The 24,438-nt window shown below is 44.1% G+C and overlaps 1 protein-coding gene across 1 annotated transcript; it reads right to left on the bottom strand.

The window, feature by feature from the left end:
• Positions 1-1,447: 1,447 nt before the first annotated feature.
• MFGE8 (milk fat globule EGF and factor V/VIII domain containing) lies at positions 1,448-23,719 on the bottom strand. The gene is given in 15 exon segments (XM_036735987.1): positions 1,448-1,781; positions 2,221-2,275; positions 2,278-2,377; positions 3,557-3,673; positions 3,675-3,742; positions 8,039-8,056; positions 8,059-8,182; positions 8,918-9,073; positions 15,637-15,818; positions 16,428-16,472; positions 16,475-16,505; positions 16,507-16,541; positions 20,047-20,193; positions 20,756-20,881; positions 23,510-23,719. Coding segments are annotated over 15 exon segments (1,413 nt in total). The 5' UTR covers positions 23,583-23,719; the 3' UTR covers positions 1,448-1,645.
• Positions 23,720-24,438: the final 719 nt, after the last annotated feature.

Raw genomic sequence — 24,438 nt, 5'->3', positions numbered from 1 at the left:
TCTACACCACCACCCCACCCCGCCCCAAGTGCTTTCTCCTTCCTCAAATCATAATCTAAATACTTATATCTTTCCATATGGTAGCTCCCCCACCACCTCAGTAGACTATAAGCTGATGAAGCCAAGGACCAGTTATGGCTTTTGCCTTTGTGTTTCTAGTGCCCACAGTAAATGGCACATTATAAGCAGGTGAGTGATGGGGAGGGGCAGGGAAGGGCAGCTCCAAAGAGACTCTCGGCCCTGGAGAGTAAGAGCAAAGAACATAGAAACAAAAACAAAACTGGCAGAAACCAGTAGGATGTGGGCAAGCAACTGGTTTCTGGGAGTATGGGGGAGGTAATTCCTCCCTCCCTCCTACACAACAGAGCAGATTGGGGAGACCCAATGAAATGCTTCTGATTACGAACTTCCAATGAGACACGGCACCAGGAAATGGATGAGTTGGTAAGTATAAATATATTTTAGAACTTACCCACCCTGTGGTATAATCACGAGGGTGAGGAGAAGGCATCGGAGCCCCTGCATCCAGCTGACCCCTCTTGGTCAGCTTTTTAGGGTAATAGACTAATCCTTTGGTCCCAAGTGATATCTCTGAGACCCTTTCTCCTGAGCCCTATAGCAATGTCTCCACTCCCATCTCCAGCTCCTTCTTGAGATTTTTTTATTAATACCCCCTCCTTCTGGGTATCAAAGGAGAGGATTGAAAGGAAACAGGGGAGTCTGTAGGAGATAAAAGGGTGGAGGCAAGTGTCAGCCTTCTGGAAGATCCCCTCCCCCTCCTGTCACTCCTGCCTCAGAATGTACAACTGACAGGTAGGGGGAGGACCCTTGCTAGGGGTTATCGGCACAGAAAGTCACAGCAGATCCTTTTTTTCTAGACAGCTGGGGGAAGAAAAGGCAGGAAATGTAGTGGGAACTTGAAGAGAAGAGTGGGCCTTTCTACCATCAGCTCTCTCTACATTTCTGGCTCTAAAAATAAGCCTTAGAGGAGAAGGAGAAAGGTAGAGAGGGGAAGGAAAGCAGGTACAGCACACACACACACACACACACACACACACACACACACACACACACTCTCTCTCTCTCTCTCTCTCTCTCTTCTATCTCTCTCTCTCACTCTCCTCTCTCTCTCCCCATTCTCCACCGCAATTCATACCACACAAACCCTACTTATACATATTACCCATTCCCACACATATAAACACAGACTTCTTACATACCAAGCATACTCCTCTACGCAGAACTCTTAAGATTTCTGAAAATGATTGAAACTAAATAAATCTGGAATAACTCCCAATGTAGGGGTTACAGACCCAGGTCCCCAGTGTGCAACAGCTGTGGGGGCCACAGCAGCGTGAGCGTGAGGGTGAGGGTCACCCTAGGCAAAGCCTGTCCCCTACAGAGAAAAACAGGGGGCCCCAAGCCCCTCCCACCCACCCCACCCAAGTTTCAACTACAATCAGGCGGTGAACCTCCCTGCTCATCCTGTCCCCAGGCCTTGAGGCCAGGGACATGCAGGCAGAGGCAAGTGAGACACAGAGGCTGGAGGCAGGGTCAGGGGGAGGAAGAAGGTGAGCCTGGCCTTGGACCTCCCACCCACTTCAGGCCCTGTCCAGTCTCTCCATGAGTGGAGGGGCTCTACTCCTCACAGCCAGCAGCTCCACCTCAAGGTGATACGCCCATGCCAGGCAACAGGCAGGATCCGGACAAACCGGGAGTAGAAAGGGGTCTCAAATATGTTCTTCTGGTGGGAGTAGTTGTCTGAGGTTCCCTAAAAAGATCTGTAGAAAGAAAAAAGTAGTTGATGAATAGCAGGGATAAGCTAGGAATTCATCCCTCCTCCCTCTCCCCAGGGTCAGCAGCCTACATTCATCCCACAATAATCCCACCCCACCCCACTCCCGAGACCACACACACACACACACACACACACACACACACACACAACACACACACACATTCGCTCGCTCTCTCCTCCTTTTAAAAAGAAGCAGGTTGTCAACTCCAGGGAACAATCACTGTTCTGGGTCACATTCCGTTTGCACCCTCTCCTCACCACCACCACCTCCCACCCACAAAGCAGCTCAAATTTAGGGACTCCATCCATTCCTCTCCATCTACTCTAGTCTTCCTAGGTCACTGGAAGAGACCTACAAAAAGTGCCCAGGAGCACAGGTCTTCTGACCCTCTTCCTCCTAACCCACAGGCCCCAGAAGACACACCTTGCTGCTGTTGGTTCTGCTCTCCTTGTATTCAGTCCAGGATTTGTTATCGTACTATAGGCCACTTTGTATGCTGATACATACTGGATATTACCAAAGTCCCGGGCCCCCTGCGTGATGATGCCTGTCACCCGCTTTGGTTTACCCAAGTCAATCTGTAGGGGAAAAAAGATCAAATGTATCTTTCCGCTAGCACAAGTGGAAAACACTGGATTGGGGACCTGGGGTCCTGGTTCAAATCTGCTATGCCACCTACTACTTCTGTGACCCTGGATAAATTACTTCACAGCCCTCTGTTAAACAGGTGGGTTGAACTAAATGATTTAAGCATTTGGGGTTTTGTTTTGTTTCATTTTGTTTTTGAGCTCTAAATCCTATGATCCTAGGATCAAGTGGCTCTCATACAGAAGCCCTGTATGAGACAGCCATTGGGAAGGGTCTCCTTTACGTGGCAAGGTATGGCAGCTTCCTGGGCTGAGGAAACCTACAGCTGCTTCAGGAGGCTCCCTGTGGGAACCTAGCAGAATAATCAATAGAGGAGACAGAGGAGGGAGAGAAGAATTAACAGGCAGGTTTTCGTCAAACTGTTTTCTTTAACCGCCACCCAGTGTGCCTAATCTTGACTTCCCAGACCACATTGAACAGGCTGTCATACATGTGTCCTCTCCCTCTTCCCTCAGGGGAGGGAACCTAATAGAGGCTGGCTTAAAGGGGGGTCTACGTCAGGGCCAGCAAAATCTTCCATCCTGCCCCACTATTCCTCTTCTACCCTGGCTCAACTCAGCCACAGAAACATAGGACCTGATCACCCTAGAAGTAATCAATTAATCAATCAACAAACATTTATTAGCATCCACTATGTGGCAGGTACTGTGCTAGGTGCTAGGGATACAAAGGAGGCAAAAGATGGTCCCTGCCCACAAGGAGCTTACAATCTAATGCGGGAAACACTGGCAGCAACCAGGGAGCAGGGTTCTACTTCTCTTTCAAGAGTTTTCTTTCTTCCTGGAGATACTAGAAGGTAAAGGACTGGAGTCCTTCTTCTCCCACCAGGGGTATAGTATCAGGGAGGTTCAATTTCCTGGGAAGGAGGGAGGGAAAGAAAGGAAAAGCAGGAAAGGCAGGAGAAAGGGGTGGCAAAGGGCAAGCCAAAGGTAGTTGTGGTGTGTTTAATTGTTTTTTCTGAAATCCTCCCACCCTGAAGTGAGCAATCACTGGAGCCAACAGAGCCAGTGGAGAGCCTGTTTTCTTGAGGAAAATAGTGAAGGTTTTAAATACTCTCCAGATGGGTCCAATGAGGGGACTCAGAAAGTCAAGGGAAGATTAGGACATACCTGCAGCCACTCAGTGTCCTCCTTGCTCTGAGCGGTCCAGGCATTGAATTTGCCTTGCTTGTCCAACCGAGCAAAATAGGGATGCCAGCTGAAAGCATCCAGGCCAAAAGTCTTGAAGGGTGCTAGAAGCTGTGATCCTACTGTCAGGGATGACCTCAGACTTCATGCCCAGAGGCTCAGAACAACCTGCAAAGTTTAATATACGGTGTGACGGTTACTAACCCAACTGCAGGCACACACACAGAGATAAGGGGATGGGGTGGCGGCTAAATTAGAAGGAAGACCAGTAACAACTTCACTCTAGGGAAGAGAGGGGCAGTGAGCACTTAGGAACAGCAGTAGCTACCATCATATTTCCTCATTTTCTCAACCAAACCTAGCGGTTCCCATTCACCCAAGACTTTCATGTGGTTCCTTCCCAACCTTTCCTACGTTTACCACGGTACACAAACAACTCTTTGCAAAGCCACCAGTGATTTCCCGATCACCAAGTCCAGTGGGCCTTTTCTCACTCCTTATCCTCCTGACCTCTACAGCATTCAACAGTGCTGACCACCACCTTCTTGAAACTCTTCCTTTGGCTTCTGTGACCTTGCAAGGTGACCACTTCAAAATCATCTTGACTCACGAACTGCCATCACTCCTATATCTCATACCGTCGCCAAATTCTATTTCCTCCATGATCTCTTTCAGTTCATCATACCTGTTCATCCCTTCTGCTACCTCCCTAGATCTGCCCTTCTACCAGACAACTTACAGTAGCCCCTAACTGGTCTCACTTCCTCTAGTGACCTTGCAATCCATGATGGTCACTGAGAGCCCTTTCAGCGGGTCTACGAGTTTAAAGCTATTTTCATAATAATACTAAATATTTCAATATCTAATATGGTAACTATTAACAGATATAACCCACATAATCAAAAGTCCTTGGGGAGGGAGATACTCAATACTCTTTAAGAGTGTAAAGGTATCCTGAGACCAAAAAGTTTGGGAGTCACTGCTCTAGTCCATCCTGCCTACCATTCATTCATCTTACTATGTTCCAGTAGTATTGCCTACTATGTTCCAGGCATGATCACCAGAATGGCCTTTCTAAATATCACTCTGATCATATTATCCTCCTGCGTAAAGAAAAAAATTCAATAGTAACCCCCTATTGCCTAGAGAATAAAGTCCAGACTCAGAATCAAAGAATCTCAGAATCAGAAGGGATCAGTACCTGACCAAAAATAAGACATTCTCAGCAAGAGCCCAATCAGATTCTTCGTGAAGATCTCCAGTAATGGGTAACTCACGATCTCCCATGGCGGTCTATTCAACTTTTGTGTAACTCTACCCTCATTCCGCCTATCTGTAACTTCTGTCCACTTCCCCTAGATCAGCTCTTTGGGACCAAGCAGAACAAGATGGATTCCTCTTTATCCCTTCAGCTCCCCAAAGAATGCTGCATCATGTTCACTTAAGACTTCCCTGTGCTAGACACATCCCTAGTTTCTTCAAGTGATCTGTTCTTGGCATGGTCTCCTCATCCTGGCTGCCATCTTTTCGATGAACTCCAGTTTGTCTATTTCTTACCTAGGACTTCGCACAGTGCCTGGCACATAGCAGGCCACTGAATGGTGTTTAATGAACTGATTTGAATTATTTTCATTTAAAAATTAAAGAAACTGAGACTCATAGAGATTAAGTCAAACAGCTAGAAAATCGTTGGACACAGGACTCAAACTCAGAAATAAGTAGTAGAGGCCTGGAAATGGAAAAGGAGAATAGAGAGTGGGAGAGATAGTCAAGGACGATGCATCACAGACAACAAGCAGAGGAAGAAGCAGAGGAATATGAGAGCAATCGTGACTTCGTAGTGTAGGAAGAAATCTAGTGTTAGCCAAAGGCTTCCCAACAAATCTGGGAAAAGACTGCAGTTCTACTTGTGGCCATGAGGTGTCAGTGTGGCTACTGTGGGAGGAAAATGGTTTATTCAGGTATGAGGGCGAACTCAAGGGAGAAAACCAGGCTGATGAGTGAGGATGGAGGAAGCTCATTGTCACCTCTACAGAAATGCTCACCACCTAGGCACCACCTCACAAGCCATCATTCTTTCCAGCTAGTGTTGTCTTCTTCCAACCCAGCTCTTAGGGAGGACAATTAAATAAACATCCTCAATATTTATTCTATTCTGACACCTGTCCCCTCCTGATATGGGAGGATATCACCTTCTGAAGGGTGCAGGACTTTCTCTGAGGACAGAAAAAGAGCACAAGCCAACCTCAACTCTAGAAAGAAGGCACATCTGGAATCAGAGAACCCAGCTCTGGCAACTTCAAGCAGATCACTTCATTCCTCCTCAGTCCCTCATCTGTAAAACCGATGGGGCCGGACAAAATGATCCTGAAAGCTTTCCTATGACCCCTCTACTTCTTACCACTCCGAGGTTTCAACAATATCTCTTGGATTATTTAAAAGGCAACATCATAGCAGAAAGAACCCCGGACTATCCTCCCTGCTCTGTTGCAGACTTATCAGGTGATATCAGGTAAGTCACTTAACCTCTCTGAATATCAGTTTTCTTAATTTGTAAAATGACTGGGTTGGACTAGACCAGGTTTTCACAAGGTGTGGTCTGCAGACCCAGGACCCTTTCAGAGGGTCCTCAAGATCAAAACTATTTTCATAATAATACTAAGACATTATTTGCCTATTAAAATATCCCTCTCTTTTCCAATTATGTATCTGTGTAAGGCCAAATTTTCTCCACATACTTCAATCAAAACAACATATCACAACAGATTAAATGCAGAGGCAAATATGAGAATTCATTTGTCTTCTATTAAGCCAGACATTTAAGGTTGTTTATAAAAATATGCAAAACAATGCCAGTCTTCTATTTTTTGTTTTAGGAAATTGCTATTTTTCATTAAAAAATGTCCTACTAAAATGTAATGGATTTATTATTGTTATTTTCATGAATTAACAATAAGTATTTTAAAATTTATCAGATGGCACATGTATAACCTGTATCAAATTGCTTGCCATCTCAAGGGAAGGTAGAGGAAAGAGAGAGAGGAAGAGAATTTGGAACTCAAAATTTTAAAAAATGAATGTTAAAAATTGTTTTTACACATAATAGAGAAAATATTAAGATTTTATCAGTTTTCATTTCTAATATGATAAATATCAAGGATATAAGCTCTTTAAGGTATTCGATAATTTTTTAAAAGTTGTAAAAGGGTCCTGGGACCAAAAAGTCTGAGGACCGTTGGACTAGATGACCTATAAAGTCCTTTCCAGCTCTAAGATGCTGTGATCCCCTCCAGAATTTATTTACTGTACACCTCACACCTTTAAAGATCTACACCCACCTTTGCAGAAAAAGGTAGAAGGGTAAGGATACAGCAACCATGGCACGTCCCACATTGTTTTAAGCAGATGAATCCCATAAGAAGATGGAATCATAGAGAGCCAAAACAGAGATATGAGAAAAACAGAAGACAAAGGTACATTCAAATTGCTGCATCTTCACTAGTCCTTAGAGGAGGCATTCTAGATTTCCTTGCAAATTAGCTCTCTGTTTCCATGAAGGGGAAAATATCTCAACTAAAGCCATTCAGGATTCCTGGCCTCATGTCCTAGAATACCATCAAGTAGGCCGTCAACTCCTTGGATTAGGTCATACCCCTGAAGCTCAGGGCAAGGGTCTCAGGCCTTACTATCACTCCACAGGTGTGCTGTTGTTCATTTGTTTCAGTTGTGTCCTACTCTTTGTGACCCCATTTGAGGAAACTGAGGCAAACAGTGTTAAATGATTTCCCCAGGGTCACATAGCTAGTAAGTGTCTGAGGCCAGATTTGAACTCAGAAAGATAAGTCTTCCTGACTCCAGGCCCAGCCTTCTATCCACTGCGCCGCCCAGCTGCCCACAGGTATAATAACAATAAAAGCTAGCAATTATACAGCACTTTGAGATTTGCAAGTGCTTTACAAATCTTATCTCATTTAATTCTCCTGACACCCTGGGAAGTAAGTGCTATTAGCATCCCCATTTTTACAGATAAGGAAACTGAGGCAGACCAGAGGTTAAGTGACCTGCCTAGGGTCACTGAGGTCAGATTTGAACTCAGGTCTTCCTGACTCTGGATCCAGTGCTCCATCCACTGTATCACCAGCTGTCTATTCTATTGGTAGTCCTAAGAGTTGGGGTCCACCATGCCCATGACTAATTCTACTTAGAAATCAATATGTCAGTGGATCAACTCTCTCACAGTACTTCCTCCAGTGATGCAAATAGCAACCGCCCATGCTTTCTTTTCCAGTGCATTTCTTGTTAACGTTCTAATATAAACTCTCTACAGAGGATCTTCCTAGTAGTCTAGAGGCCTCCATCTAATTCTTTTAGCAGTACTTAGCTAGGGAGAAAACGAAGTAACCTAACAACATAGTTTGCTTTCCCAGTTTCCCCTCCCCACCTCCCTACCCCTCAGTGACTCACCTTCCACTTCACAACCAAAAGCTCAAACCGGAGGGTACAGGCCCTACGGCAGACAACAGGAGCGATCCTCACAAACTGGGTCACCAGAGGTGGATCAAAAATGTTGGTCTTCAGGCCATTGTTGTCTATGTTCCCCACAAAGACCTGACACGATGGGAATAAATGAGTGGGGGAAGAACAGGAATGTTCCTAAGAGAGAAACTTCATGGAGCCAGTTGGTTGTGAATTACACCTAAGGTCCAGACCCCACAACATTCCTATTCATTCTCATGCTCTTTGCCCTTTTCTGGAACTCCCAAGCAGTTTCTCCATCTGTATGGACACTTTCACACATACCACACACACACACACACACACACACACACACACATACATAACCCTCAGTCATTCCAACAATTCTGGCTCATTCCCAGCTTGGAAGCAGAACTCAAATACACATTTCAGAGTCGGCCACGGCTATTTCTGAACATTCCCAAATGCTATTAAGTAATCATGTCTATGTGCCAGGCTGAGAATATAATTACAGAAGTAAAATGGTCCCTGTCCTCAAGAAGTTTACATTCTATTGGAAGGAAATAACATGTACATAGAAAATATTTCAAGTAGTTTCTGGGGGAATAGAACAGGGACCATCTGAAAGAGGTGCCCCCAAAAAATTTGAACCCCATACTCCCCCTATTGACTGGCACCTTAGACACCTGTTTACCTTGTATCCTCCTCCTTCAGGAGTTGTTTATGCCTCCTCTGTGTGGTCCCCCAAACCATCACCTTCATTTTGATAGCCCGGTGTGCTGCTCCCAGAGCTAATGATCACCACCCCTCAATCTAACATGTCCTTCTCCCTCCCGTCTCTCTTTCCAGCACCAGCTTGTCTCTTACCTGGTCCCTGAGTTGGTTTGGCTCCTGGATGAATTCAAAGATGCGCCCATCGTCACTATATGCCACTTTGAAGGTCCGCAGATATTCAGAACTGCCTGTCCGGCTGGCACCCTGTGTCTTGATGCCTGTTATTCTCATCTTCCGCAAAAGATTCACCTGAGGACAGAGCAAGGAATCCTGAGTTTCAGGAGAGTTTTCAATGAAGGCCCTTCTTGCCCAAGACCCTATTTCCTGTCATACCATCTCATGCTGTTCCCTGCTGCAAGAGGATCCCAACTAAGCGAGGCAATAATACGACCAAGCTCTTCCATTAGCAAACACAAACAAATCAGGTTAAGTACCCCAGCAGAGCCAGGCCCCTCAGATATTGGCCTCCTAGCTCTACATTCCCCACCCTCCAGCCAACCCCACCTCATAGAAACCTCAGTTTGCAAGATTTTATCAGGCTCTCCATGTAGAATCTACTCTCTGAAACCTGTTCCCTATAGATCCCTTCCCAGGTCTCTGAACATTTGTCCCCAAATGCCTTGCAGGATCAACCCCAAGCTTCCCCCTGGTTACCTCTACAGACCTCTAGGACACACATTCTTCACATAGCTTAAAATCTACACCCCATTCCTCTCTTATCATCCTCTTGTACTTTAACAGCCACATTGCTGATCATTCTAACACTAGAACTCATAGTTCCTTGAACTCCTAAGCTCCACCTCTGTTGTACCTCAGACTTTCACAAGGATGGCTCACACCTTGGATCTCAGTATCACTTGAAATTGGTGCAAATTCAAGAGTATGAACTTTGTAATCCTTCCCCCACCCCAAACACAGTCTCTATCCCTCCACTCCTATTAACTCACAATAAACAAACTTTTTGCCCTCACCTTGACCACTGGTCCTTTGACTCATCCCTTTTTCTTAATCTCTCCTAATTCTGGCTTCACATGCCTCCATATTCAGCCTTATTCCGGTGGCCTATCATTTTGATGATTCACTAACCACTTCCCTGGAATGCCTCACCACCACCCCCACACCTACCCCCAACCTGTCACTCTCAGACTCAACCCTGGATAACCTCCATTGTGTAAATTCTCTGCTCCTATTTCCAGAATACTGAGCGTTGCTAGGCAAAAAGTTCATGATAGTGAACTGGTTTTACCCACTACAGATTTATGGTATAACCTCAGTGGGGCCCTCCCTATGGGACTCCAATTGTCTCTCTAACTCAATCTCCACAGCAATTTTTCCAAATCTTTCCCTCTACCCTCAACCCCAAACTGTATTCCGTGTGCAGATGACTTACCCTCCTACTTCAATGAGGACATTGAGATGACAGCCCTCTCAAATCTTCTCAGCATCATTACCCATTCTCTTTCCTTCCCTCCTGTCCTATGGCCTCGATCTTATCCCCCACACCTCCTCTAAGATCCTTACTCCAGGGATGGTTCCTTCTTTCTCACATGTTTCTTTCTTTTTTTGTAAACAGTATTTTATTTTTTCCAATTACATGTAAAGATAGTTTCAACATTCTGTTTTATAAGACAAATTTTTCTCCCTCCCCAAGACAGCAAGGAATCTGATAGAGGTTATACATGTGCCAGTCTCTGCCGCTCCACTGGCTCTTAGTCATCTGTCTACAAACATTTTCAGATATCTCATGCCTAAAATAATCTTCCCTTAACCCTTCATCCTATCCAGATGCAATCCTATCTTTCCTTCCCTTTGCTTCTAAACTTAAAAAAAAATCTGTCTCCATATAAGGCCTCGAACTCCCTCAGCAGCTACTCTCTCTTTTATTCTTTGCAGTCTAGTTTCAGACCTCAGAGCTGCACTTTCCTGGTCCTTCCTATACTTCTCCAATTATTTCCTCTCCTTAAATAGCTCCTGTTCCTGACCCTTGAAAGTAGGAAATTCTCCAAGATACAGTCCTTGGCCCTCTTGTCTCTCCCGGCAATCTTATTCACTCTTTCAACTTTAGCTATCGTATTTTACACACACAATTCTATATCTCCAACCCTTGACTCTTCTTTCAAGTACCTGACCCACCACTCTAACCACTCCTGTACATCCCCTGCTAAATACCCAAACAGTGCCTGAAGCTCAACAAGTCTAAAGCAAGGCTTATTATTTTCCCTCCTAAAACTGCTCCTTCTGACTTTACTCTTTCTGCCGGTGGCACAGTCATTAATCCATCTCCTACCAATGTAATTTTATTATTAAGATTTGATTCTCCTGTCTCCTAGACTTCCCATATCCAATCAGTTACCAAGTCCTGGTGAATCTACCTTTAAAATATCTCCTGCACCTGTCCCTTCCTCTCTATTCCTTTTATCACCACCCTCCTACAGGCTTTCATTACTATCCACATGGAACACTGCCGCTGTTATTACTTATCCATGTCTAACTTTTTGATCCCATTTGGGGTTTCTTGGCAAAAAATACTAGAGTGGTTTGCCATTTCCTTCTCCAGCTCATTTTACAGATGAGGAAACTGAAGCAAACAAGTTGAAGTGACTTCTCCAGGGTCATACAGCTAGTAAGTGTCTGAGGCTGGATTTAACTCATGAAGAGTCTTCCCGATTCCAAGACCAGTGTTCTATCTACGGGGCCACCCAACAGTCCATGGAACACAGTAATAACTTCCTAATAGGCATCCTTGATTCTACTGTTCACCTCTTCCACCCTTGACCATTCTTCTTACCACTGCCAGACTAATTTTTAGTATTCATAGATCTAGTCATGTCTCTCTTCTGCTCAAAAATCTTCAGTTGTTCCCTGGTACTAGGCTATGAGTCAAGTTCAAACTTTTGCATGGCTTCAAGACCTTCCACAATATGGTGCCACCCAGCCTTCTAGCCACATCCCATACGATTTCCCCCCATGTATCCTATAACCCAGTCAAAATTAACTATTCTATATTCCCCTGAATATAGCTTTCTCATTCCCATCTCCATATTTGCTCAATGTCCCCTAAGTCATGAATAGCCCCTTCCCCTACCTGTCATGTCATTTCTATTCCATTTAAAGCTCAACTCAAATGTCATATCCTTCACAAAGCCTTCGGAATGGTCCAAGTCTATGAGGATCTTTCCTCATCCCCCAGACCCCAATATCATGCGGGGCACTTTTCTGCCCCTCTCCATTCCACTTTTGTATTAGTTTGTCTTATAATTATATAAAAGTATAGCTTTGGAAAGCTCAACCAGACTACAAACTTTATGAAGGTAGGAGTTATACCTTCTGAACTTTATCTATCCCTGCACAGAGCACAGTTCTCTACACGAAGTGGGTAACCAATTTGTTAAATTTTATGTGTTGAAGTGAATCATCAAATTGCATTAGAATCCAGGGTTCTGACTTTGTGCCAATTCATCAAGTCCTTTCTGGTCTCATTTCCCTCCCTAACTGCCAGCCAGGTCAATCATACATTCTCTTCCGCACTTTAATTCCCCACCATTTCCACTCTGATAACCCTAAACACTGAGTAATTCCTAAAATCTGCCTCTTTTATCCTACTATTAAACAACAACAGAAGAAATCATGAAAATGTTTTGCTATCTCGCCTCAACCAGACTCTAACTGATATACCACAATCCTTTTAGAAATCTTTTAGTGACTCTCACACTGTCCATCACGGTGTTCCAAATCTTCACCTTAGCCCTCCAACCCCCAGATCTACCACCATCACCCTTTATTCCGAGCAGATGGCGTTGTCTGCTACTTAACTAAGAATATCAAGGCCATAATCTTCCTAAGCTACAATAGGTCTGATCATGTCACTCCCCAACCCAAAAGCCTTCTGCGAGTCCCTATTACCTCTAGGATAAAAGATAAACGTTTTTAGGGTCGTTGACAATTTGGCTCCCACTTACTTTCCAAGATTATTTCATTTGACACTCACACACACATGCTATGTTCCAGCCATGCTGAATTGCTAGCCATTTCCTCACAGTTAACACTCCATCTTGCATCTCTGTGCATTTTGCACATGTTATCCCTGCAGCCTAGAAAATATCCCATAGGCATCTCTTCCTCTCAGAATCCTTCTCTTTCTCCACCATCTCTGCCATGAAGATTCCCCTGTTTCCCCAAGGTCTCCCTCTTCAAAATATCTTATATTTACTCATCTGTAAAATGGTTATTTCCCCTAGTAGTATGTGAGCTACTTGGAAGAAGGCATGTTTCATTTTTGTCCATGTATCACTAGGGTATAGAATAATGCCTTGAACACAGTAGGTGTTTTAATGTTTGGTTAATCAAATATAAGGCGAACCCCAACACCTCTCTGTATCTCATACAACCTCTTCTCCTTCCCTTTAATACCAGCAAGAGGTAGCTCTCCTTCTGTATTCTATTTTTTAATGTTATTTATTTTGTTTTTAATTTATGGAATAAAACAAGCATTCCATAACATAGTATGATAAAAAGATGATTGCAAATCTTTTATGTATAACTTGCTATCCCTTTTAAATATATAATAAAGTTATTATATGAATTTCTTTTTTCCCCCTCTTTTTCTTCCCTCCCCCTCCACCCTAGAGATGGCCACCATTAGACACAAATATGTATGTGTCTATATATATACATACATAATATGTAAAATCATTCTATACATACTTCAATTTATCAGTTCTTTCTCTAGATGCAGATAGCATTTTCCTTCCTATGTTCTTTGTAGTTAATTTGGGTATTTATAATAGTCAAAATGACTTATTCTTGATCCTAGTCCTTCCAGTAATTTTGACAATCTGGTTTTATCAATTACCCCTATTCAGGCATCTTTAATCTCTTCCTCTCCACTGACTTTTTCCCATATAGTCTATACATGTGCTCAGCCTAAATAAGACAAAGCAAAACACTCTTTCCCTTGCCCTGCTGCTCTCTTATGCCATAATCCTACGATTCTCCTCCCTTCACTACAGAACTTCAAGAAAAACTAGTTCACATTAGCAGCCACTACTTCCTCATGGTCCACCCATTCCTTGATCCTTTCTGATCTGGCACCATCCTAACACTGTACAGAAAGTCCTCCAAGGTCACTAGTCACCTTCTTATCGCCAAAGTCAATGGTCTTTAAGTCTTTATCCTCCTTTACTTCATTATAGTATTTCCATGGTTTTCAACTCCTCCTTGCTATGCCTTCCTTTCTTGGATTCCATGACACTGCATTGTCATGGTTGAATTCCTACGTCTCTAATCCCTTCTTGTCTCCTTTACTGGGTCCTCATCTTCAACCCACTTTTTAAACATAAAAATCTCCCAAGTTCTGTCTTTGGTCCTCGTTTCAATACTCCACTCAAAAATTAAATCCGCTGCTTTGGGCCCAGTTACTACCTCTGTAAGGATGCATATCTCCAGCCCTGATCTCTCACCCGACATCACCAGATCTCTCACCAGCATCATGTTAGCCATTGTGGAATCTGCTGTGTCTATATAACATGGTTCTATCATGTTTATATAGGTACACACACATATATGTATACAAATGTTTCTATAACCATGTATATATACATAGATACATATGTATGTGTATGTGTGTGTATATGTACACTATGTATATACCATGTATATATATCGACACAGCAAATTCAACAGGCTCAAAACTGGACTAACCATCTTTTCCCCCTCTTCCTCCACCTTGAAAACCTATTGGTCCTCTTAATGTTGACTGCACTACGACCATCCCAGGACTCCAGTTCCAAAAACATCAGACTCCTTGCTCTCCCTCATCCTCCACATCCTATCAGTTGCCAAATCCTATCGATCCTATTTCCATAGCTTTTCTAACACCTGTTCCTTCCTTTTGCTCACACCACTACTACTCCAGTTCAGACTGTAATTCCCCCTCCCTTGGACTATTTTTTCCAACTCCAATCTATCCCTGCTCCAACCCATCTTCTGAATTACTTGTTCATTTCGTGCCATTCCTCAGTGGTTCCCTACTGCTACCAAATAAAGTAGAAACTCCTTTTCCTGACATTCGAAGCCCTTCACCATCTGGCCCCACCTATATTTTCTGCCTCATTTCACATTATTCCCTTGATATATTCCAGGTTCTAGTCCAAATGAACTATCTGCCATCCCCGTTGTTGTCCAGCATTCTCTCATATTAAAACTTTTGCTCTAACGTTCTAGACCTGGAATGGACTCTCCGCCTAAAACTCCTTCTTATTATTCAAGGCCAACTCAGATGTCACCTCCTCCGTTAAGTCTTCTCTGATTCCACCACCCACGCTCCGCAAAAATCTCTTCTTCCTTCTATTTCTAAAATATTTCTAAAATTTGGATCTCTCTTTTACCTACATTTTGCCTAGTATCAAAGTTCTTCATAAACACATCTTATTCCAACTCTCCCCCCTTCACCAAATTAGACTGCAAGATCCTTGAAAGCATGCACTAGATCCTATTTCATCCATGTATCACTAGCTCTAAGCCCAGTGCCTTGTACACATTTGATGCTAATAAATGTTTCTTACGTTCATTATGCAGATACCTCCCCCAACTTGTAGAAAGTAGGTAAGCTCCTGGCTTAGATTCCCAAGGCAAAAAACATCTATAATAGTCCCCTAAATGTGCAGGGAGGATTGACAAAAAAAAACTCCAGACTTCCACTTTTATCATGTCGACTCATGAATGCTACCTACAAACTCCTTTCCCTCAACCCTGGCATTGGGCCCCCATGCCCAGCTAATGACTGCCCAGGAGCCCCTGGTATTCCCCAGCACCTGTATCCAGGGGTTCTTGTCATAGTTGCTGGCAGTCCAGGCATTGACAATTCCTTTAGCATTGAGCCGGGCCAACTCTGGCCCCCAACGCTGCATCCCCAGAAAACTGTAATGTACAGATGACGCTGAAATCTGGAAATCAGCAATGGCACCTCCCTCCATGCCCAGTGGCATGTTGCAAGCTGGGGTGGGAAAAAAACAAACAGTCAACACTAAGGTGTTGAATGGGACGACATAACGAGGAACACAAAACATTTTCCCTGCCCTACTCTCAAAGGATATATAGTATAATCAAGGGAGATGATACACATACACACACACACACATATAAAACAATATAAAAACATATAAAATAGTGCAAGTTAATTTAGAAGTAGTACAGGACCTCAAATAAATGACCTAACCAATCAGTGTTGGGTGGAACTAATTAGATGGGCCTCCTTGAGGCCTTGAGGGGGTAGTATAAATCTGAGGTGAAGGACAGACTGCTCAGGAGAGCTGAGGAGAAGGCATTCCAACAGGGAAGCATAATATTAGGAAAATAATGGGCAGGGGGCTGTGAAGGCAAAAAAGAGGAAAAAATATTGAGAAAAAGAAGATACTTATAATTTTAACTCCATTAATTCACCATCACCCAACCTCCACACCCCTATTCTAGCTGAATTTAGACTCCTTTCTAGGCCCCAAGCTCACAGATGCCCACCTAATTCTTCCTTCAGGATAAAGAAGGGTTTAAGGCTGTAGGACAGGAAAAATAACTGGGACAAAAGAGATCAATGCCAGTCAAGCACTTACGGGACTGCAAGACTTTCCCGTGAACGGGAAAAGACACTTGCGATGTAGCCTTCTTCCTGGTCAAAGCAGGTGCCAACCGTTCTTGCAAGGCTGTGTGTTGCACTCATTCACTGCTCAGGAATAGATGGGTTGGGGGAAGAGAACACAATCGACTCAGCTCTACTTCCTACGGAGAGGAGTCTTCCTCCATTGGTTTGTTGTTCAGTCATTTCAGTTATGTCTGACTCTTCGTGATCATATGTGGGGTTTTCCTGGCAGAGATACTGGAGTGGCTTGCCATTTCCTTCTCCAGCTCATTTTACAGATGAGAAAACTGAGGCAAACAGGGTGAAGTGACTTGCCCAAGGTCACACAGCTAATAAGTGTCTGAGGCAGGATCTGAACTCAGGAAGATGAGTTTTCCTGTTTCTAGGCCCAGAACTCTATCCACTTCACCATCTAGCTGCCCCTTTCACTGATTAGAAACACACTTTTGGAGTCCAACCTGTTGGCTTTCCTACATAACAGGAACCCAACTTTAACCTGTTGATAACTGGAAGCTTTGAAGAAAGAGGGTTTAGGTTCATTAGATGTCCATGAACATGTGATATTAAATATTTTAAATATAATTAATGAATCATAATTATATTTATCATCATATTATATTATATAATACAGGGCTGTCCAACCCTAAGTTTTTATTGAAACAATAGACAATATATTTTGATTTGTCATTTTAGTGAGAACTCTGCGGTATCTCAGCTTCGTTACTAAAGCATTTATGTAAATTTCTATGCTTGTAGGCAGGCCACATAAATTGCTCTGCATATTTTGGACAGCCCTGATATAATATATCATGTATATTATATGAATAATATACATGATATATTATTATATAATATTATAGATAATAGAACATATAATATATTAAATATAATTAATTAATAATTAAATATTTTAAAAACAACTTTACATTTATCATTTTCCCATTAAAAGGGCTATGACAGCAGTTTTATTCCCTTTCAACCCTCTAGTAGGCCTCGTCTAGATTAGAAAAAAATGAATCAATACTGGGAAAGATATCAATGGGATATTCTCTGTTCTATACCCCCAAAGGTGAGATAGGTTCCAAGCTAACATAGGAACTTTGATTCCCAAAATAAACCTTGAGGCCCACCATATCCTAGATCTACAGTGCCTTGAAACTGCCTCATCACTTGTAAGTGGGAGTAAGAGCTATGAGATGGAATATCTCTTGGAATTAAAAATACATATGTTTTTAAAAGACAATATCTTAAATATATACCTCATTGTACACTAAGCAGTTGCCTAATTAAAGCCTGGATGTTTGTGGTTCATAGGATTATAGATTTAGAACCCGAGCCTCACAAGAGGCTACTTAGTCTGACTCCTTTATTTTCTATAAGAGGAACTGGGGCTGAGAAAGGGTGAAGGACTTGCCCAGTGTCACAGAAGTCATAACATCAGAGCTCACATTTGAACCCATAACCTCTGCTTCCAAATCTAGTATTCTTTCCATGGTACCGTTTTTGCTTCCCTAATTGTCAAAAAAGAATTCCTAGAGTATTCACGGAAGGCCCTAGAAGAACATAGCTGTATGCACCTCCATGTGTTAGCCTACCCCCCAAAAAAACACAACAGAAGAAGGAGGGAGGGCAAGGAGGAAGGAGAGCTGCTGAGAAACCTCTGCTGGGACCATACAAGTCACTGCCTGTGCAGCCAGCTCCCTGTTCTCCATCACTAAGAGCTTCGTCCAAAACCACTTCCTCTGGGAAGTTCCCAGGGAGACCCAGGGAATGAACAGAGATTTTCATGAATAGGGATACACTGCCAGGTACTCCCAGCAGAGGTTATCCTCTGCTGTCACATCTTCCTCAGGAGAGGAGACGATGGTAATCAGGAGCCAGTCTCCTATCTTATCTACAAACTAACATCCTGAATAGAATCACAAAATTTAGAGATGATGGGGCCTTGGAAGTCATTTAGTCTAAGTCACTTATTTTATCATTCAGGGGCAGAGGTTGTAACTTGCCAAAGGTCACATGACCAATAAGTATCAGGGACAAGATTGAACCCAGGTCTCCGAATCGAGGTCACATGGGCAGCAAGTAGCAGAAGAAAGACTTGGACCCAGGTTTCTGAACCCAGGGCCCCTTCTTGGCCTCAGTAAATAGCCTCTGACAAAAAAACATGTTTCTGTGAGAGTTTCCAGGACTACCCTGAATCTTGTACCATGTCAGCCTCAACTCCTGATGAATGCTCCACAGCCAACCTTCTCCCCATAGGAAGGAAAATGGAGTTTTCCAGATTGCTTTCTCTATATAGTCATCCTATTGAAGAGCGTTTTCTTCCCTTGGAGATGTTGAGTAGATACTGGTCTACTGAAGGCCAGAAGTATCTCTCCAATCCCTCACAAAGAAAGGAATCAAAGGTATATTCCGGGCTCTGTGTGACCTCTAGGATTGGTGTCAATCAGCCAGCTCTGAAGTCAGGGAGAAGGAATCCCTGGGCTAAGGCTGTATAATTTTAAAGTGGGAATGTTTTTACTAGGGTAGAAGAGAAGGCAAGGCTATGGAGATAACCATTCTCATCAGCAGGGTCTGACCAGAGTCAAAGGCAGTACTACTATATATCCCAACACTATTGAAGATGGGAAAAGGTATATAAACATGTGATGCATTCATACAGATAGAATATCTAGAAAACTTAATTGCGGTCTGCTTTCCCCAGTCTTCTCTCCCCTTATCATGTTCCCATGACAAGGATGTCACAACTTCCTACTCTGGGCCCCAAGCCTGGAGCTTTGATTTATGGTCCCCTTGGACCCAGCAAGGTTTAGCATTTGTTTTCATTCCTGCCTCCAGTGGAAAAGTCCAAGAGAATTAACCCTAATCATGAGTCTTTGGCCTTGGGCTACATCAACCTCATTTCTTTCTAGAAGAGACATATACAGAGCTTCCAATGACCTCATGTGTCTCCACGGCAACTCACCTGGGTACAGGAATTGGCCTGCTGCCTAGAGACAGGGAACAAGCCTATGGGAGAGTTACCTCAAAGAGAAAAGATTTAATTGAATGGGAAACTTGGTTAAGAAAGAAAGTCAACCACTAAGCCTCCCAAAGTATGAGTAAAATAACCAGGTGCAGGGAAAACCTTTAAAATATCTGAACAGAGTCACTGTGACTGCTTTCCCATCTCTTCTCTGCATCCTGGCTTCCCTAGATTCTTTCAAGACTCAGCCCAAATTCTACCCCACCCCTACCCGCCAATACTAGCACCTTTCCTCTGAGATTATCGCTAATTTTACCTATAACTGTACATAGCTGTTTACATGTTGTCTCCCCCCATTAGACTGGGAGCTGCTCGAGGGCAAAGCCTATTTTTGCCTTTCTTTGTATCCCCAGTGCTTAGCATAGTGCTATAAAAAACTTGTTAACATGACCCCTCTCTCTGCTACTATCAGCCTCTGGTTAAATCTAACCAAGCCCCTGCCATCCCCTTGGAAGACTTACCTAGAATCCCTCCCTGTTCAGGGATCAGCATCATCACCATTACCCAAAATATAGGAATACGCTTTGTTCCTTCCCACTCCCCTACCAATAACCCCGATGGTACTCACTGGACTGCTTGCTCTCTGGCAATGAGGGCCCTCAAATTCTTCAGGACAGTCACAGACATACTGGGCAAAGACATCTCCTCGACGGGACTCAGTCACCACTCGGCACTGGCCGTTGTTTTGGCAGGGATTCGGGGTGCAAGGCCCTAAAGAGGAAACCAGGAGAGACTCAATGATTAGGTGGAATCTGGGGATGGTCAGAGGACTGAAGAAACAATAGAAATAAAAGCACATTTCTCCTAAGAAGATCCTACACCACCTTAATATCTTAGCACTTGGCCCAAAAAATAGGACTAATGCATCCCCCAGCCCGTTAGGAAAAAGGCCTGGCTAGGAGTTAGATGAAGTCACCCAGGGTTTATGTTAACATGGCTTAAAGGAAGGACTTTGACCATTCGATGAAGCAGCTACAGCAAGAAGAGGTTACAAAGCCACTGTCCCTCCTCCGCAACCAGTTTTCAGGACAGTCTGAATAGTGAGCCTGGCCCAAAATCAATCAGTCTACATTCATTAAGTACCTACTATGTGCAGGCACCATGCTATGCACTAGGGATACAAGAGGCAAAAGACACCCTGTGCCCTCAATGAGCTCACAATCTAATGGTAGTATGCCAGTATCATCTGAGGGAGTTGCCCTTACCTCTAGAATTCTCAAGACCTGGGTCTAAATTCAGGAAAAACTCAGCCAACCACCCCCTGTCAGGATACCTTGCTCAGTCTCATTGCAGTTCTGCCCAGTGAATCCATCAGGACAGAGGCAGTAGAAAGTAGAGCTCTCGCTTCCATTCAGGCAGGTACCTCCATTCAGACACAGGCTGGGATCACAATCCTCACCTGGAATGAAAATTGGCTGTTAGAGACAACTTCCTGAGCAGTGGTTTTGAAACAAGACCCTCCATGAAATCTATTTCCTGCATGCTGGCATTCCCAATAGCCCAGACTATTATTGCCAGTCTTCCCCTTTGCTCTGCACCTACAAGTTAATAGCTCAAGGTGTGTACCAGGTAAAGAGTTACCTGATAACTGCTTTTTACATGTCATAGACTCATAAAGTATTGCTTTAAGGCCGCTCACATGAATTTACCTAGGGAAGCTGGACAAATTTCAGGTTGGAGCTGGATTCACAACAGTGACTTAGCAGTAAGAAACCTCAATTTGCTAAATGGCTTGGACCAGGCTCTTCTCTCTAGATCTGAGTTTCCTCAGCTGTAAAAGGAACTATTTGGACTAGATAATTTTAAGGACCCTTCTAGCTCTAACATTGTACAATTTTCCAAGCCCACCTTCCAAATTCACTCCATCCAAGGCTGGTGGAATCTTCCATATTTTCAAGGGTCTCAGAAAGAGGGCCTGTCCCTGGAGGGACAGGAATAGAGAAGGAATCGAACTTTGCCAGCTCCAACTTACAGAGCACTGAGCTTGTCAACTCTTAACAAGCTATTAGTCATGGTTCTTTAAATAGCAGGTTAATCCCATTCCCTGACCCTCCAGAGGGTTGAGTCTGTGGCAGATGGGCTAGACTATAAAGAGACTAGTAAGGTAACCAAAGAGAGCCTTACTGTTTATACCAAGACAGTGTGGCCAACTCAATCCCAAGTGCTCCTCAAATACCTTAGCCCCAGGGCAAAGGCATTTACTAGTAAGGCAATGAAAGTGAAAGAGATTTCTAGGACACCTGAGAAGGAAGTAAAGAACACATTTAATCTGAACTCTTTCTTCCAGGCAGATGAACTAAAGGCTCTTGCCTTTTCCAGCAAAGAAGAAGAGGGTCATTCTATTGGAAAGAATATCATCTTGGTACAGATTTTTCATCTCTCCTCTTTTCAGTGGCAATGAAACCTCACTTACTAACTGTATGACTTTGGGGAACTCAATTCATTTCTATACACCTTGTTTATAAAATGAGAAATTTGGATTAGATGATCTCTAATGTTTCTTTCTAGGTCTTGAATCTATGAGCATACTTTAAATATTTAACTCAAGGTCACAGAGGTTCCTGACTTCCTGGTTTATTTTTCAGGGTCACATATTCACCCTAAATTAATCAGAGAAGAGTAGGTGCTAGGACCAAAGGCTCCTAAAGTCAGATGTTACCTTCACTGGGGGACTACCAGAGAAGAACAAGAATTTCAGTCTAGTATTTCCTCCCTTCCCCCTCCCCCAAACCAAATCCTTCCTAAGAAATTGTTCGCAAGTATTGAAACATCCAGTGCTTCCCTTATGCCGCTATTCTCCAGGCCCTGGGGACCAGACTAAAGCGTGAGACCTTCCCATGACAAGGCTGGCCTGAAGCCAGACTCAGCTCCCTCCTATCTCACTGGGAAGCAGCTGGGCATATTGGCTAGAGTCTTGGAGTCAGAAAGTCCTGAGTTTGATTCTTGCTTTGGCCCTTTACTGTGTGGCAGGCATACTGGGCCAGTCATAATTTCTCAGACTCCGGTTCCACATCTGTAAAATGGGAGTGATAAAACAGCTCTCTCCTCACAGGATCAAATGAGAAAATGTATGTAAAACACATTGCAAATTTTAGAGCCCTTGTTATCACTATATCTAGCTATCCCATCACCATTTCACTCAGAAAGGAATGGCTGGGCTGGTCACTGGAGCTCCTGTCTCCCTTTTCCCCTTCCTGCTTCAGCTCTCCAGTTCCTCACCTCTCTATGCACACCTTTCCCAAACAGTGGGCTGACCTCTACCAACCATCTGAGTACAACCATATATGGAGCAGCACAAAAGAGGAGGAAAAGGAGCCTCGCTCACACCTTCTAAGTCTGCTCAGCAATGCTGGGACCAGACAACTCCCTACCCTTTTTGCAGCAGAGGCTGATGAGGCTCTGAAAAAAAAGAGAGGGGTTGCCCAAGATCACCCAGGAAGCAATCAGAATACGAGCTTCCTCTGAGCCAGCCTCCCATCCAGGAGCTCACTTTTTTTCCAGAGTCCCAGCTCCAGATCCCCCTCCCTCATCCTGGGCTTCACCCCTTGCTCTGCCAAGTCCCTGGATCATGCCCTGCTTGACTGCGCCCACATCACAACAGACCCATCTCTGTCCCGAGTTCTGGATGGGGGAGATGGAAAACCCTGGGGTAGAACTGAAATATACAGTCTGAGTCACTCTTTTCTTGAGAAATATAAATTGGAAAGGACCATACATGGTACATCACTTCTCATTAGAAAAAAATCAGATTAGGAAAGAAAAGCCAGGACCATCGCACCGCATAAACCCCTCGGTCGTCTCTGGATAAGATATGATGGTGAAGCAACGTGGAGGGGAGGGAGGGGAGGAAGAGTCCCGGCTAAAAAGCAGCTGGGATAAGGGAGGATCAACAGTCAAGTGCCCCACCCTCATCCCACCCCCGACTCCCCAAGTAGCAATTGTTTTCTTTGAGAGACTCCAAACTGTCCAGAAGTTCAGATCATTTCAGACTACGGAGGGAAGGTTAGAGGAGAGCAATCCAACTCACCAGAGGCAGCCAAGACCACAGACAGGGAGAACAGGAGTCTCCAAAGTGTCTGGAAGAGGCTGGGGCCCTTCATGCTATCTACGAGAGCTGAGAGGGCAGCTCTTGCCTGGGCTTGTGCGCTGTGGCCCCGCTGGGCTGACTCTGCAAGCTCTTGAAGCCTGTTTGTGTTTTGACTTCTCCGGGGACGGGAGCCACAGAATGAGTCAGTCAACCGGCTACTCCCTCCCCTACTGAACGCTAAGCCTGAATATTATAGGGCCCCCGGTCCCGCCTCTTCCCTGGCTGGACCAATGGCTGGAGGGAGCTGTTAGGATGGCTCAGCCAGCTGGAGGGGCTGGAGGGGCTGGACCGACTGCGGCTGTGGGGGCAGGGTGGGGGCACGCCCCACTTGTGCTGCTCCTGCTGAGCTAAGCTCCAGGGCTCCGAGAGCAAAAAGGGTCGGCTCGGTCTGGGAGGAAAGTTGTTCTCTAAGTACAGAAATGCAGCCGGACACCCCTGCTTGAGACCAAGACCATCTGATATTCCAATCATGGATACCCACCCCCTCTCTGCTGATGCCCAGTTCTGGGCATGACTCAAAACAAAAGCTTTTGCTAGGACGGTCCTGAAGAGAGTACAGATTGTGAAAAGGATGCGCAACCCTCTAAAGAGGGGGTCCTCAGACAACTGATTCCCTGCCAATGAGTATGGCCCACCAGGAGTTTCCCCAAATTCAGTTTAAGATTTCTCACCCGTTTTCTACTATGCCTTAACTATTATTTACCTAACTCTCTCTAGGTATAGATTTACTGGGTGCTTCCTACGTGTGAGACACTTTGCTAACCGTAGAATAGCAGGATGGAGGAAATCTAGCCTCAGTCCTTAAAGAGTTTAGAGTCTCATTGCGGTGGCAAGCTGACAATACAAAGCAGTGAATCAGTGACAATGAG

Source organism: Trichosurus vulpecula, chromosome 8 (assembly GCF_011100635.1).
Source record: "Trichosurus vulpecula isolate mTriVul1 chromosome 8, mTriVul1.pri, whole genome shotgun sequence".
Taxonomy (NCBI): domain Eukaryota; kingdom Metazoa; phylum Chordata; class Mammalia; order Diprotodontia; family Phalangeridae; genus Trichosurus; species Trichosurus vulpecula.
The sequence above is the reverse complement of the archived record's forward strand: the minus strand, read 5'-3'. Positions and strand labels throughout refer to the sequence as shown.